The 17596-nt window shown below is 40.4% G+C and overlaps 2 protein-coding genes across 2 annotated transcripts; one reads left to right on the top strand and one right to left on the bottom strand.

The window, feature by feature from the left end:
- Positions 1 to 1966: 1966 nt before the first annotated feature.
- On the top strand, positions 1967 to 7202 carry grk7a (G protein-coupled receptor kinase 7a). The gene is made up of 4 exons (XM_075482410.1): positions 1967 to 2563; positions 3659 to 4114; positions 6479 to 6759; positions 6863 to 7202. Exons 1-4 carry the CDS (start codon positions 1967 to 1969, stop codon positions 7200 to 7202), a joined length of 1674 nt encoding a protein of 557 aa, XP_075338525.1.
- Positions 7203 to 11920: 4718 nt separating this feature from the next.
- Positions 11921 to 16910, bottom strand: atp1b3a (ATPase Na+/K+ transporting subunit beta 3a). Its single transcript, XM_075484039.1, has 7 exons — positions 16542 to 16910; positions 15231 to 15359; positions 14844 to 14942; positions 14559 to 14752; positions 14331 to 14381; positions 13677 to 13763; positions 11921 to 13596 (listed from the first exon to the last, which is right to left on the bottom strand). The coding sequence occupies exons 1-7, from the start codon at positions 16651 to 16653 to the stop codon at positions 13429 to 13431; spliced, it is 840 nt and encodes a 279-aa protein (XP_075340154.1). The 5' UTR covers positions 16654 to 16910; the 3' UTR covers positions 11921 to 13428.
- Positions 16911 to 17596: the final 686 nt, after the last annotated feature.

Raw genomic sequence — 17596 nt, 5'->3', positions numbered from 1 at the left:
TCCCTTTACAACATGACTGACTTTTGATATTGATGTCTGTAACTAAGAAAAGACATCTCACGAATGTCAGCTCGGCAATATGTAGGGTGGGTTGGTTATATTGGTGTGTCATCTTTTCTTTTTTTTGTATAAGAAAATTATGATCCCATGGTGAATTCTGATTTCATTGGTCATTATCACTTATTAGATACTGGGTGCTCTATGTAGGTGCTTTCTTTGGCCATTTGTAGGTCAAACGTTTTGAGATTCTGAGCTTGGGGGTTGGCAAAGCAAATCCTTTGATCTTCTGCAGGGCAGCGACAGCTTGAGACTATTTGAGAAAGGATTAGCTAATATTATCCAAGGTTTATCGTACTGAATTAGCCTACACATTATTATAGCTGTAGTGTGGTGTTTCTGTCAAGAGCAACAAAGGAAGGAAAATGCCAATTCATTATATTACACATGCAAATATTCAGATGAGCAAAGAGCTGCAATGTTGATTTGAATATATGTGATACATAAAGTTTAAAGATCCTTTTTTGCTGTCTGTGATATTTTTTACGCACCCATATCCATGAACTTTACCAAAGTGATAAAACAATTTAGTATAACAGGTATTTTCCAGTAATCGCCTGTTATTTCCTCTGTTTTGCATGTAGGTATCAGACGCCTCATTTGGTCAAATGAATGAGGACTTTCTCCCAAGGCTTTTTTTATAAATCAACCACTACCTAATGAGTGGTATCACCTTGACTTGATGCAATGAAACAACTGGCAAGAGAAAAGAACATCTTTAATTCATATATGTTTGTGTGTGAAGAAAAGGTGATGTTCAGGCTGCTCAGTGACTATAAGAAGATCATTTTTTGATGAAAAATTAATAGCTACTGTGGTCAAAACACTGCATGGAATTTTTTTGTGCTGCAGCACAAGTGTAGCAAATAGTACACATACAAAACTTTTTAATATCCAAAACATAAGAGCGCATGCCACATGCAAAGTTTTATACCTCTAATCTACATGACAATGTAAATGCAACTCAAGGAGGTTTGTCATGTGCACAAAACTTTGGTTAAATGTAAAATCGACTAATATCTTAATTTAACGTGCCTCCAAATTAGTGAATTATTCACAGATAATTCCAATTGAGTTTTACATTGAATGTTGGCTACATTTGGGTGATAAGTGCCAGTAATATTTGTTCAAACATGGAGTCAATTTTATAGGAATTATCAAAGTAGTTTTCATGATCAAGTGCTAATCATTGATGAATGACAGTAAATAATTAGAATGAGTAAGTGTGAAAGGAGAAATTGCAGCAGACCGATTAGGTGTAAGCTTTATGAGGTACCTGACTAGAGACTGGGTAGGAGGATGGGAACAACACATAGATGCAGGGAGTATTGTGTCACATCTTGGCTGCCTTATTGGTTCTCTTTTATGAAAATTCACTCAAGACTGAAAATCTTACAATGTGAATGCTACAAAGTCCTAAGTAAAGACACAAGCAAACATTGCTGCAGTACTCAGTTTTCTCACAATGCACATAAGTGAACCCTCCATCTAAAAAATACAGTATTTGAATTTTTTGACAGCTTCTCTCCCAATAAATGCATAGTCAACAGAACCAAACGAACCTCTGTTAGACTTGAAAATCGGGAACAAATATAGAGGGCCTCAAAGCCTCTTACGGCAGAGCCCGCTTACGATTCCCTTTCCGTGCACAGCATCCTCGAATAGACCACACAAAGATCCTTAAGCCAAAATCCCTCCCTGGTATTTAATTCTAAATGAGTAATTACTGGGTGTGTCAGTGTGTCTTAGGTTTGCAGGTAGGCTGAGTGAAGGAGCTCATTTGCAAACTGGCTTTGGAGCGAGTTGCACTCTCACTCAGACACACACAATCTGAAAAAAAGTGGGTATCCTTGGTAAGCTGCTGAAGAACCCAGTCTCTTAGGGGGACAGACCACATACAGCCGCCAAGATGTGTGACATGGGGGGACTGGATAACCTGGTGGCCAACACGGCCTACCTGAAAGCCCAAGGGGGTGATGACAAGGAGATGAAAAAGCGTCGTCGCAGCTTGTCTCTCCCCAAGACAGATCAATGTGCTGCAACCAGAGCTTCCATCGAAAAGGACTTCACAGCAATTTGTGAAAGGCAGCCCATAGGGAAAAAGTTTTTTCGTGAGTTCCTGGCAGGTAACCCTGACTATAAGCTTGCGGCTGAGTTCCTGGATGAGTTGTATGACTGGGATCTGGCTGAAGGTGCAGCGAAAGACAAGGCACGCCAAAACATCATGAACAAGTACTGCAAACCTGACTCCAAAACCTTCCTATCATTTCTTACTGGGGAGCCTGCTGAGAAATGCAAGTCCATCACAGATGCCAACTTTGAGGAGGTGATGAAAACCAAGGTCCAAGATGGTGTGAGAGAATATCTGAAAGGCAAACCTTTTACAGACTACCAGGCCAGCCCATTGTTTGATAAATTCCTCCAATGGAAAGAGTATGAGAAACAGCCTATCAGCGACAAATACTTCTATGAGTTCAGAACCCTGGGAAAAGGAGGCTTTGGAGAGGTAAGCAGGCAGATCTAAATGCATTTTGAGTATTTATTCCCTAAATATACATTTCAAATAATTTATCTTTAAGCACTGACTGAAATGCATGAGTCTCCCCAGATACCTCAGATATGTCTTACAAAGTAAAGTTAGCGTTATTCCATTTATTTGTATTTATATATATATATATATATATATATATATATATATATGTATTATATTCAAATCTATTTGCTTTTGAGTATGAGGAATCCTGTCATAATCATCAGGATTGACCTTGTCTCAAGTTGACCATAAAGTTATGATGTTTCGAGTTATCATTATGCTTCAAGCTCATGTTTTTCCAAATGCAAATGTCTATGTAGGCAAATTACCGTGCATGCAATATGTCAATTGTAGGGTACAGAAAAAAGAAAATGATAAGAGGCACTCAAGAACATCAACTGAATGTCATCCTGTCAGCACTTAGAATACGATGCACTTACAGTGTACCACTAACCCCAGCGGAACCTTTTCACGATATGGAGCTGTTAGCGAGGACCTTGAGTAGCCAAAAATAAACTAAACAATGCTTGATGTTGTTCCTATAATGTAGTCTAGATATGCAGTTACTGTTATTTTTTTCTAATCAGCATACACAGTGATTGAGCCTTAAACAATGAGTCTGGGTGACTTTTGAATTGCTTGTGCAAATTTCTTGCTTCTCTGGGAAGGGACCAATGTTTACAGAGAAGCAGTGAAATGAAAAGTAAGCCTTAGTTAAATATGTGAGTGAGATGGGTGGTAAACTGGATACCAAGGCACAGATAGCAAGGGTCAAGCTAGGTTGACTTGGTCTAATTTTTTAGACTTCATATACAGGTCAGAATAAAAGGTCTCCCCCTTGGGTGGAATAAAAAGAACGAGTTTTTGACTACATCAATAACGTCATCATCAAATATGTGATTTAATAGATTTTATTTTTAAATTATCTTTTATTTAGTTAGATACACGATGATGAGATTAAAGTGGAGACCTTTAGATCTGGTACCAGAGGACAGTGCTTTGTCCAGTGGATTAAATTTGATCTAAGAAAATGGGTTCCCTCATTATTCACAATCTGTCCCCCTCCAGGTATGTGCTGTTCAGGTAAAGAACACGGGCCAGATGTATGCTTGCAAGAAGTTGTGTAAAAAGCGACTGAAGAAGAAGGGAGGTGAGAAGATGGCCCTGTTGGAGAAGCAGATCTTGGAGAAGGTTAACAGCCTGTTTCTGGTCAACTTGGGCTACGCTTATGACACCAAGACCCATCTGTGCCTTGTCATGACCTTGATGAATGGAGGAGACCTCAAATACCACATCTACAACATCGGCTATGATGGCAAGGGTGTAGACAAGGGCATTGAGATGAAGCGCATCATCCACTACACAGCCCAGATAACCACCGGCATTCTGCATCTGCACGCCATGGATATTATATATCGTGATATGAAGCCCGAAAATGTGTTGCTTGACAGCTTTGGCCAGTGTCGGCTTTCAGATTTGGGTTTGGCCATAGAGATCACTCCAGACAAGACTGTCACCCAGATGGTGAGTAAAAAGACACACAACAGAAATATTCTGGTTGTGAAGGTAAAGGACACTTCTGAAACACCATAAGGAGCACCAGGTTTTGCTCCAGTTAGCTTCAGAAAAATCTGGAAACATGCAGGAAGCAAGAAATAACTATGTCAGGAACAGTCATGTGATTATTTATTTAGATTTTACATCATGAAGAAAACTATCTCTCTATTGTTCAAAATATTTGAAGTCGCAAATACCAAATGATACAAGAATGTCCCCCTGTAACTGGTATGTTTGACAGACTGTAAAAACAGTACCATTCTAATCAATTTATCATCTTAAGACCACACACACACATACATTCACACATAAACTGAAATACAAATAAAACCAGGATCATTGGTTGTTGATTGACAGGGTGATTTGGAGACAAGGTTAGGCTGATCTCAGGTTATGGACATACTGTCACCTTCTGGTAGGGTTTTCACTTTAAATCCGGACAGGGATTACTGGTTTGTTTAAAGATCTTTGCAATGAGAGTCTCTGAATCCATTATATAACCCATTTGATCCTTTGGCAGTCAGATTATAGCTCGGCCATTCATAGGCCACCATTTGTACCAGGGATATGTCAGAGACCATGGAGGGCCAGCACTTGTTAAAGTAACAGTTGCTAAGGGTCACCAGGTTTCCATGCATGAGCACCTTGAGCAGAGATTTAGTTTGTTCTTTTGGCTAGAAGAGCCGCCTCAGCTGTGTTGCATTTTCTTCTCATAACACTTGACGGAACCTGTTGCATGTGCTTCTTCTTTTTTCTTTAAGAGAAAGGGATACAGATACCATGTTATCACACTGGCTGCACAAGCTGAGGATAACTTGAGAAAACGTGAATAAAAATAAACTGACAAAAGTGGTGTAACGGCATTTCAAATGAATCACCAAGTACTGAGTACTAAGTACTTAGTTGCTTTGGATAAAAGCGTCTGCAAAAGGACCGTAATGTAATGTAATGAAAGGTAAAATTTAAAAGCTTGATGATACCAAGTGATCATATTCTGACAAAATGTGCATGTTACAGACTGCAGAATCTAAACAATCCAAGAATGACCTGATGTTTTATCTCATTTTGTGTTGTCTCTCATAATGACTTCCCTCCAGCATTATTACACCTTACCTTTGCAAAGTTATAAATCTGAAAAAAAGATGAAACATTTTGCAACAGGGTTCCTTTAGCACTTGCAGAAGCAAAGAGGCAAAGAGTAAGCTCTCGGCTCTATGAAAGTCCAGTAAGCTCATTATCCAGCGCTCCGATGCTCCTCAGCCTGCCAAAGTGACTGGGTTAACCTCCTGCAGGCAGAGCTGGCTTTGGTCCCGTAATCCTCTTAGTGGGCATTACACAAGTCTGTCCCTGATTAGATCGACAGACCCAGGTAAAAAAAACTTACACTGAATATGTTTAGACATGATAATTTGCAAACAAGGTACTTTGTCCTCAAAATAAAAACGTCTACAGACGATTTACAAAAATTGGATCATGCATGAAAAAGTTCTTTAAAGTTACAAAACCAAACAGTTCTGCATGCCAGGCACAGTTGTGCATCTGTGGTAACTTATGTCTAAGTAAAGGGTAGATCTATAGGCACCAGATGTGTTCTGTGATCACAATCACCCTTGGAAAAAAAAAAGTTAGATTGCAGGCTGCTTTTTGGACAGGCTTCATGTCAGTGACAGGGTTCATAGGGCTCGGACATGCAATTGACTAAACTGCATGTCTTTGTACAGTAGATGTAGCGCACAGAGGAACAACTCCATGTACAATCACATTTATCACGACAAAGTAGAAGTAGGAATAGTTTAAGGGGATAGAAATTGTCCATATGGTGTGACTATGAAAGGATACTGCATCCTGTTGTCTTTGTGGCTTGTAGAAGCAAATATGAAGCTCTCAATACAATGTTAGGTTTTAGCATATTTGCATTAGTTGGATATTAGGGACCACGTGTTGTCAGGATGTATTTCTGCAGGTGGGCATAACATCCAGAAATGGCCAGGTCTTATATAAGACACCAGCCAACTCTGTTAGTGTGCAGACGCACAGAACTCTTGACCGGTAGTAGGCTTAGCATTAGGATTAAGCTCCTGGTTTGAGGCTGCAGGTGGGGTCATGCAGGAAGAAGGAGGGAGAGACAGGGCCATAGTAAAGGAGAGGGGCAGGAAGAAAGTGAGGAAAAGAAAGATGAAAGTCAAATTGAGAAGATGCAAAGACTTGAATAGGATTTTAACTCCCTACTTCTTTTGAGGCGTAAGGCTGTGTACAACATAATACTTTAAATGCTGTAACTAAATCAATGTTTTTTTTTAACTATTCCCTGGCCTCTTCTCTGTCATACAGGCTGGTACAGGAGCATACATGGCTCCTGAGATCCTCTCCAGAACACCATACCGGACATCAGTGGACTGGTGGGCCCTGGGCTGCAGTATCTATGAGATGGTGGCTGGCTACACACCTTTCAAAGGGCCTGAGAGCAAAAAGGAAAAGGTGGAGAAGGAGGAGGTGCAGCGCCGCATTCTCAATGAGGAGCCAAAGTGGGAGCACAAGTGCTTCGATGCTTCCACCAAAGATGTCATCCAGGTGTTCCTTAAGAAAAAAATCGAGGAGCGTCTGGGCATGAGGTGAGAGGGTCTTTTCTTTTCTTTAGCTTTGGGTGTTCACTGTTGTCTGATTATTCAGTTTTGTATCTCTGATGCAGTGGAAAATGTTTCACCTTTTCAACAGAAACAACATGGAGGATCCGAGGAAGCACGAGTGGTTTAAGAGTATCAACTTTCCACGCCTGGAGGCAGGGCTGGTGGACCCTCCCTGGGTCCCCAAACCCAACGTGGTCTATGCAAAGGACACCGGTGACATTGCAGAGTTTTCCGAGATCAAGGGCATTGAGTTTGATGCCAAGGACGACAAATTCTTTAAGGAGTTCAGCACAGGCGCCGTGCCCATTCCATGGCAGCAGGAGATGATTGACACTGGACTGTTTGATGAGCTCAATGATCCCAACAGGAAAGAGGGTGGAGGAGGTTTTGATGATGAGAAGAAGTCTGGAACATGTACACTGCTGTGATTGAGCACATGCTCGGCATCTCATACCAGATCCTACTCAGTAATTTGATTTCACTGTCTCACGCACAGTAACATCGATGTTAAAAAAGTGGATCATGTTTCATGAGAGGCCAGCACGAGCATCTTTGTTGAGAAAGACACACCAACCCATCCCCTTTGTAAGGATGCTCATGGCTAGAGATCAGCTGCTCTTGAGGCAGGATTCAGTAAGATATGAAAGGTGTGGTGATGCATTTTACACATCGTTCCTGGTCCATAGATTCTCTCGAAGATACGCATATCTAATGTTGTAGACTTGCAACCACATCGACCAAAAATCACTTCTAGGAGAATGTTTTGTTTTTTTGTTTCTCATTAAAGAAATTAGTGTTAGAAGTGCTTTAAGGCCTTTGTGCCAGAAAACTGTATTACTTTATGAAAAAACAATCCAAGACATTAAAACAGTGTTTTGAGATTTACATGCTGAGACAACGTTGTTATATTCAGGATTATATTTTAAACAAACAGGTAAAAGCATTCCAAATTGGAATGGTCCTCTTGAAATTGATCTGTTTTAGTCAACCATGTAATCTCGTAGCACTTTCATGCTATTTACTGATGTCATCATAAGGCCACGTACGTACGTATACAGCGAAAAGTTCTATTCAACCGCATTTGAAAGACATTCGTATCCATCCATCCATCCATCCATCCATCCATCCATCCATCCATCCATCCATCCATCCATCCAACAGTTTAGTTTTATAAGAACTTTAAAAAGCAACTGTAAGTATTGTACATAAAGAAATATATCTTTATCTCTGCACAAAGAGAGAAGGAAAGATTAAATATTTCAAATTTAGGCTTATCTAAAAAAGAAAAGAAGAAGAACAAAGAGCACCTCCCCACTGAGTCCCTCTGCCGTTGGTGCTCTGGGGCTCAACATGAATGGAAACTGAGGCCCTGGGTTGTTGGGGGAGAGAACACAGCAGAAATAGCAGCTCACAACTGCACGAAACGGAGGAAAATTTAGAGGAGTTGGGCAATAAATTCCTGTACCAGGAATTCTCTGTCCATGGCCCTGAAACACTATGATAATTCAGGGCTCTTTTCTTAGTTTGAGATACGTGTGAATAACTCAAACTAGCCGGATGCTAAAAGAGTCCACCATTTTGGTGATTGAGTTTAGAGACTTGGGATGGTTTAAAAAATATCTCGTTTTTCTTGTTTACTTGTCCCAGGGTAATTATTTGCTTGAGTTTTTAAACAGACAGATCTTGGGCTGAGTTGAGTTTTTACAGTTAACATCCTTATGATATGAATGTATGATCATATACTTGTAAATATAACTTGAGAGGAAAACTATAGCATTGTCAGATGTAAATCAGAAATTTCCTTAAACCTTAAATCATTTGAAGAAATTAAAATATATGTCTTTTAAAATTTGTGCTGTTCTTATTTGTGTGTTTGTCATCTGTTGTAGTCTTGAGGCTGCAAATTACATCACCCACATCAGAAAACGCCCCAATTTGTCCCACATTCCATATGTTCTCTGCGCTATATATAGTCACAGAGCTGGTACTGCTAAGAACTCTGGAGTAAAACCTAATAATATCACTCGTATTAATCCTTCTTTGGATGCTGACCGCTGCCGCACTCCAGGCCATCACAAATTGGTAAGTTCAATTCTTAGCTGATAAGGTGATAATCAGCATTACCCTCTTGTCATCTTTGTTTACGTCAGCTTTGAATCCTCTCAGGTTCTTAAGTTTCTTAGTCTTACTGTTGAGTGCAACACAAAAAGAAACACTTTGACATTTTATTTTTCTCATTTTCTGTGTGTGAAAGAGTGAAGTAGGAATGCAATTAAAAGATCATTCTGAAAACTTTGCCTTTCGCCTTTGAGTGCTCAGCATTAAGACTTTCTTTTTATTTTTTACTTATTTTTTTATTTATATAGCGCCAAATACAACAAATGTCATCTCAAGGCACTTAGATAGTAAGTCCAATTCAAGCCAATTGGAATTCAATTAATTAATAATAATCATAATTCATAAAATAATCCAATTCGTTCATATAGAGCCAATTCAAAAACAATTTCCTAGCTAAGAAAACCAACAGATTGCACTGAAAACTTTTGTTTTTCGGTCCAATCTCCCGGCCTGAGCGTCCCTGAGGCGACTGTGGAGAGAAACGACTCCCTTTTAACAGGAAGAAACCTCTGGCAGAACCAGACTCAGGAAGGGTGGCCATCCGCCTCGACCAGCTGGGGTTTGAGAAGACAGAAAGGGGGGGGAGGGGGGAGGGGGGAGGGGGCGGCGGCGGCGGCGGCGGTGGCGGCGGCGGCGGCGGCACTGTAACACCATTCAAAGGATATCTGTTGGAACAGGGAAACACGAGTTAATGACCATAATAATATCACATATACATAAAGAGAGTAAAGTGAGGAAAGGTGTGTCAGATGAGGCCCCCCAGCAGTCTAGGCCTATAGCAGCTTAACTATGGGATGTTTCAGGATCACCTGAGCCATCCCTAACTATAAGCTTTATCAAAAAGGAAAGTTTTAAGCCTGGTCTTAAAAGTGGAAAGGGTGTCTGCTTCCCGGACATTTACTGGCAGCTTATTCCACAATAGAGGGGCCTGATAACTGAAGGCTCTGCCTCCCATTCTACTTTTAGAAACTCTGGGAACCTCAAGTAAACCTGCAGTTTGGGAACGAAGTGCTCTGTTAGGAAAATATCTTACAATGAGATCTTTAAGATATGATGGAGCTCGGTCATTAAGAGCTTTATATGTAAGGAGAAGAATCTTAAATTCTATTCTGAATTTAACAGGGAGCCAATGAAGAGAAGCTAAAACTGGAGAAATATGATCTCTCCTGTTAGTTCTCGTCAAAACTCTGGCTGCAGCATTTTGGATCAACTGAAGGCTTTTCAGAGAATATGTGGGACAGCCCAATAATAATAAATTGGCATGATGATGAGATTTCTGAGAAAGTCTTTGCACAAAAATGTGGAAAACCTCCACCTTTAATACCATAAATCTAAAGAACTTTATTGGTATGCACATTTTGTCTCCTACTATGCCTGTTTATAACAGTCAAACTAAAGGGTGGTAAGAGCTTAAAAGATATTAAGGTGGATTCTCGCTTGAGCTAAAGCCCTGGAGATTATCTCACATTTAGCAGGACTTCACAGTGAAGAACAGAGCTGCTGCTTCAGGGCTTCAGAAGAACTGCACAGATGGACAGGGAAATTAGAGCAAACAGGTGCGATCTGACTTCTTTTACAACTGACCTTGTGTTTTCCAGCCTCAACAGCCAATTATGGGTCCAACAATTGACAGAATTCTACACCTATAGACTAGCATTCAGGAAACATCATAGTAATTATAAATATAACTCAGCTTGCAGGATTTGCCATTATTCATGCACCTGATTTTACAGAGATCATACAGACATATGGATACTCTTTCTTAAGTGCATTCCTGCAGTATGATATTAGTTTATCGGATACAATATGATATGCAGATGGAGTTGAAAAAAAATCTCAGTATGTACAGCACATGCTGACCTTTTCTCCACAATATGACATGATGTCACAGCCTTACTAAATACCTCAGCTGAGCTTTACCATGTTTGGGTCATACTTTCACCAATAGCGTCATGTTTCTAGCTCCCTCGTGTGGCAACAGACTCAAGCTTCACTGTTATTAAGCAGTCTTTTTGCCATCTCCCAATAGTCCAATTATGACGATCTATACTCAACTTATATTAATAAAAAAAACCTCCCTTTTGATTTTAGGATTCAAGCTGAACAAGTAACACTATGTTTCCTCAGAATCAGATACTATTAACAATGGGAGAAGCTAAGTATAATTTATTACTGCACTTCAGTATAATTAGAAAGAAATGGCCCAAGTACATTCCATTGCATTTTTCTTTATTCTTGACATCTCAGAGAAAAATACTCTACCTGTCACTCTCTACAGTTCTGACCATTATGGTTACATATGCCTGATGTCTGGACTGTTAAATCAGCACCACCAAAGACAGACTCCTTCTTCTCAACATCTGTTATGGCTTCATTTATGTAATTGTTCCAGGACAACATTGTCAGTTAGAAAGCAGCAGAATTTTTCATCTTTCTTCCTTGTCTTATATCCATTTTAATGTCCTTTCAATTCATCTTGAAATTTTTTGGAGGGCCATGACCCTTAGTTTAATCCAGCTATCACCAACCTATGGATACAACTAAAATAGCTCAGATGCACTAACAACAAAAATCACTGCATGTCTTCGATCAGTATGCAATTGTTTCAGCTAAGGACAATCAACTGACAAAAGTTAAAAGAAGACTGGAGCTCATTGAACCTAATGCAATTTAATAGTGCAAACTGAGTAATATTTCAACATTACTGTCTTCATCAGGGTTAGGGATTAAGACACGGTAATGTTGAAACATTAGTCTGTTTGCCCAAATAAACTGCATCACCATCAGTGAGCTCCAGTCCTCTTTAATCCTACCTCAGATACAATTTGGTAACTGCTCATACAGACTGATAAAGCTTTATTGGGTTGTTAGTACAATGAACAGCGAAGCATCAGTATTAATGTCAACCACATGGATAACCTTTCCTGCATGGCCAATTGATAATACTTAATGTAGGAATCTGAAAACGAGACCTTATTTGTAAAGATCTAGATTAATAATGTATTAAAAAAACAACAACAAATAAAACTTTGTTTTCTTCAAAATCACTTTTATTCCACAATTTATTTCATCAGGTCTTAAGGCACCCTGAAGAGATGTTACAAGTTGTTCTTTCAAATATGGGTTCCTCTTAAGACTGTGTAAACATAGCTTTGAATAAGATAATTTCCTGTAAATCTTTGCTTAAATTATTTCTTTACAGTACACAGACATTGTGTTTTTTGACAAAAATACAGTGTGAATTAAGTAAATATGGTAGATAGCATATATACGTGTATATATATATCTATATATATACAGATATAAATATATAGATATATATATATCTATCAATGTATTTATATAGATATATATATATATGTATATATACATTGAAGAGTAATAGATTGGCAGACAATCAGAACAGGCTGAAGAAGAGAGTAAACTAACAAACAATCTTTGAGACTCAGATAAATATACAGTTCACATAATGATATACCGTACATAGTTACAGAGATCTTTTTATTTTTGCAAAGCTTCTCCAGCGCTCCTCTGCCTCAAAAGCGATTTTTACACTGTACCTTCTGTGAGTGTGTGTCACCTCGGGCACCATTAAAATGCAGCGAGGCAACTCATCGAGTCCTGGAGGGCTCACCCACTTGTTGGCTATTGCAGTCGAGAGGTGAATAAACAGGAAAACGGACAAACGGACGGACATGCAGACGGACAGACGGACAGCACAAGACTGGGTTGTGGCTCCACAGACCACAACACTAAGATCTATCTATAAATCTCTAAATATGGTAACGTTCACAATGTATTTATAGTCGATGGGGACCTTGTAATTGGCATTTCATATACAGGGATACAGTGGCTATACTTGACTATCGAGATACGTTCCTCTATGAAGTCTTTGTGATGAGTGATGACAGATGTGAATACTCTGGAGATGTTCTACTTTTTCAACTCTACTATACAGCAAGATAAAAACCCTTGCAGCACCAGTAATAATACTATCCCTCATACAGTTTAAGAGATGAAAACAACACACCCGTCCTAACAGCAGGAAGATTATGAAAAAAAAAAAAAAAGATAAAAAAGTATCAGCAATTACACAACAGCTCCAAACAGCTTGGTTGCAATGGCTATAAGTTATCAAATCACATCAATACTAAACAAAACAAACAAACAAACAATAATAATTATAATAATAACTGAGTAAAGAATAAACAGTGCAACAGGTGAACATCAGGATGAATAAGGACAGGAACTGAGCCTGTGTTTTGTTCTGGGGATCTTTGAGGAGGTCAGCAAGGAATCATGATGGAAAGAAGGGTCAGAAAAGTCAGAAAAGCAACATCTGATATCAGTGTATTATTGGCTCTCTTCTATTCGAAGCTGACTATAACTTATCTGTATCAAACTGCGTTACCGCTTCCAAAAATGCCATCTTTGTGACGTAATTGACACTTCCTTCCTTTTTAAAAAATTTCTAAACAGAAATCCTCAGCAAATGTGGGCAGCCTTCTCTGGTTTTCTTTTATGGGCAGCTTCGTTCTACTCCAGAACCTTGACCCTGAAGGTGACGCGGCCCAGGAACTTGTCCCTCTCGTCGTTGTTGCGGAGGTCGGAGCCCTCCACCCGGCACTCCACGGACAGCTCCTTGTTGTAGTCCTCCTTGGTGAGCAGCAGCTTCACAGCCACCAGGGGCTGCACGTAATTCTCCTGCATCAGGGATGAATCAGTCTTCTGTTAGTAATGTGCAGACGCTAGTGGACGTAATCTGACTTCCGACAAATACTTACGTGAGCTTTCTTGCCATAGTAGGGGAAATACATTTTATCAATGCGCCCCTCACTGGGGAAATAGTGCATTTGGACCGGGTTGTCTTTCTGCAGAAAAGAATACATGTTAGTGTAAAATCAACATCAGTTGTCATGGTTTCATCTTGAATTATTAGCAAATGGACATGTTTCCAAGACAACATGGCACAGGACGTTAAAAAAAGCAGAACAAATGACCCTGGAGTTAGTGAGGATATTTAAAGGAAATGCGAAACAGGATGTGTCTGGCAAATCTGAAAAGTGACATTTCTGGGAGAAAAAAATGACACAGATTAGACTAAAATTAAACATTTTAACATAGCTCGAATGGATTTAGAGACACCTGCATAATGACCCTTTACATAACAGAAATGTGTTAACACTCCTACTGGCCTTATCCTGGTAATTTACATATCTAATTTTCATCATCTTACCCTAAAGACGTCAGTGACAGCATGCAGAAAGATATGAGACACAAAACAAACAAAAAGAAGGAAAAAAATGAAAGTAGGATCAACAGAAAGGAAATAGTTTAATTGTTATGGACATCACTGTTTTTATGAAAGAAACGAAAAGACAAAAATACACATACAAGCAAGTAGCACATATGTGATGTGGAATTTGTTTAATTTTTACTTTTACTGTGCAGTTGATATATGGATCTCCGTGTGGCTTCAGCCCTATGATCTGTGAAGTGAGAGAAACAGGCGAGGTTGACACTGTAAGGCCGCTGTACGTGTGAATCCTAAGTAACAAATGAATCAAATCTTTTATTCTGGGAATTGTTGACAGGTTTTTTTTTTTTTTTTTAAAGCTTCTAAACATCAAAGCTGAGCTGAATAGATAAGAGAAGGTGGGCGTTACCCTGTTCATTTTCAGAAGCACACAGGGTTTTCCTTCATGATATCCAAAGTTGGTGTCAGAGAGGCCAGAGCAGAAGCTCAGCGAAGCCCTCTTGAAGCGACAAGCTTTCTTGTTCATGTCCTCGCTATCGTCCTGCAAATAATAGTCTCCTGCAATGCAGTCCTTGTTCTTCTCCTGCTCAGTGTCATTATATCCTGACAAAGATAGATATGGGTGAAGATATACCCAGATTATGGAATGAGTCTATAAAAAAGAGATCTGGGTATTAGAGTCAAGTGAACCTACTTTGAAGAAAGGTCTCCAGGTGATTGACATACTGCGAATACTTTTGAGGGTCCGATTTGTTGAATACGATGTCCAGTGTATTAGGGCGAATCACCAGCCCTGCAACAAAAACATCGAACATAGTAAACATAAAGACGTGAATAATCCCAAAAACAGAAAGTAACCTGCAGCTATTAGAGTTTGTATTGAGCTACAGCTGGGAAGAAAACATTCATCAAATCATCACCAAACAGATCGATACAAAAAGCAGCTGTAATGTAGCACATTGTTATGACAACATCTTATTGGCAAGAGTATGAATAATGAATGTCTGAATGAGAAACGCTGCCATTTACAGCAGCTGAAAGTGCCATTCTTTTCTGTGTATCATGATGCTGAGAGACTAACCTGGATTGGGAACGCGGTCTCTGTACTTCGGCACATAGTCATCCAGAGTGAGCAGCATCACCCACATGGTCAGGGCGAACATACCAGCCAAGAAGCAGTAGAAAACCAAGTAGAAGAGCAGGATGAGGGCTGGATTGAGTCAAAGGAACCCACAAAGCAGAAAAAGAAAAGAGACGTGAACATGAGCCACAGTATTTAATCAAAGAGCAAAGGGCTTGGGCATGCTTGAGAAAGCTGGGATTTGAGCGCACTATCCCTTTGAGAGAAACCATTTTGAACCGAGGAGGAAATGCTACCCACTGCTAACTAAGATGAGGCAGCATTTCACAAGAGTCCCGCAGTTTTAAAATCAGACATGATTTGGTAAACAAGCTCCTGTGCTTAGAGCATCTGCTGCTGTCTGCTTCACTCAGTGCAGGGAGGGCAGAGATGCATTTGAGGAAGCATCTGACTCAAAATGGTTCACCACCATCCAGCCTGCACAGCATAGATGCCCTCTAAATTGACAAAAAAAAAAGGATGGACAACTCAGCCTCCTGCTGCACACCCCCTCCCCCTTTCTCACATTCCTCTCCAACAGTATCCCACAATGCACCTGCCCAGTGCGTGAAAGAAAGAGAAAGAATTGAGAGGGAATCCCATTTGACCTTGACAGGCATGCTAATGTGGGCGGCCATGCAACTGCAATGGAGCATCCCACTGCACAGCAGCACAGGGGCCCAGGCAGCCTGACAGCCTGAGTGAGCCTATAGGAGCTGGTTGCAGGGAGGAGGGTGGCGTGTTACCACCTCGCTCTGGAAATAACTGGGAAATCATTACATAAAATGTATGAGCTAATCAGCTACAGATTCAGCTCAGGGATGCGGAGGTACACTCCTCAGTTCTGATTAGCTTGAGTATGTTCTGTGGATTAAATTCACTGAAGATGACCATGTTAATACATATCACAGCTAAAAAATATCTCAGCCGCTTTGACTGAACATCACCTGCTCGGTTATTTCTGCCAATGCAGTGAGAGGAGACAGGAGCACACCTTTAGTAGCATCCCTCATCCTGCAGAGCCTCTAGGTGCAGGCTTCTCCTTTACACCTTCATGCAGGCCTGTGATGGTTCCTCGGCTAATTCCTCTTCCTGAATGACAGTCATTTCAATTCATCCGTGTAAATATATATAAAGCAGGCAATACATATTTCAGAGACCCGTGTCTATGAGTGCTGAATATTAACGAAAGAGGACACCAGTTAAAGAGTAAATCCCCGTGAAAGTGACAGTGCAGCCTCTAATTGACTGCTGTGGAGCGGGGGTCCTTACCCCAGCTGCTGGCCGTGCGACCCAGCACCTCCCCAGTCCTCGGGTTGTAGAAGGAGTCCCTCCAGCTGGACGCATTCTCCTTGGTGGCTGGTTTATCCTCGGTGCTCGCCATGGTGATGAGGGCTTATTTGGTCCGAAACGTGTCGGTTTGTCGTTCCTAAAACAAATAAATTTAAAAAAAATGCAGATAAAGCGCAGCGGGGCGATGTAATGAGGCGAAGAAGCCGGCGAAGCGGCGGTGAGTGCCTGGTCGTATCAATGGTTGGGAAGGAGTGGGCGGTGTTGAAAGTAGGAGAGCAGAGAGAGAGAGGGAGAGAGAGATGCTCTGGTGAAACAAGAAGAAGAAGAGGGGGAAAAAGCGAGAAGGGGAAGGTGAGGAAGGAGAGAGAAAAAAATCAGTGACGTCCACACCATCCCTGTTGTGGCAGCTGATGCAGCGCGATCAGATGGATTTACATTGGCTGATGATTGGGAGACGCACACAGACTCACCGTTAAGCGCATAAATTCTAAATAGAGCAAAAATTATCTTTGTGGTCAAAAATTATATTCTAATGGCTGCAGGTCTCTGGGTAGAGAGCGGAATCTCCATTTTACACGAATTTCCTAATTATTTCAGCAAATACACGAAAGCACGCACATCATGCACATTTGTCAAGTACTGTTACCCAAAGTGCACATACTCACATATTTTTCGTCTTTTGTGGTTTGGCATCCTGATTTAATGTAGATTGACCTCTTCTGCAGTCAAGTCCAACGCAGTGAGTCACTAAATCAACATCCAGTCCTATAGGCTGTTTGGACAGGCAAGGACACGCTGATAAATACAGCAGGCGTTGCTGTTTTTTTTTTTTTTCCCAAAGATCATAAAAAACTCCATCAGAGTATTTGTAGTCATTGAGGATATTAATTGTGAACCTACTAGTAACAGATTTTTGGGGCCCTCGCCAGTTCCCTGTTGCTATGGCAATCGAGCACTGCTGAAACTAGAGTGCGCCGGTGTGTGTTTGTGAGACTGAGTGTATGCAGAGTGGATCACTGAAACATGCGTCAAAG

Source organism: Odontesthes bonariensis, chromosome 14, assembly GCF_027942865.1.
Source record: "Odontesthes bonariensis isolate fOdoBon6 chromosome 14, fOdoBon6.hap1, whole genome shotgun sequence".
NCBI classification, from domain to species: domain Eukaryota; kingdom Metazoa; phylum Chordata; class Actinopteri; order Atheriniformes; family Atherinopsidae; genus Odontesthes; species Odontesthes bonariensis.
Note: the sequence above shows the minus strand (reverse complement) of the source record. Positions and strands in the feature narration are given on the sequence as shown.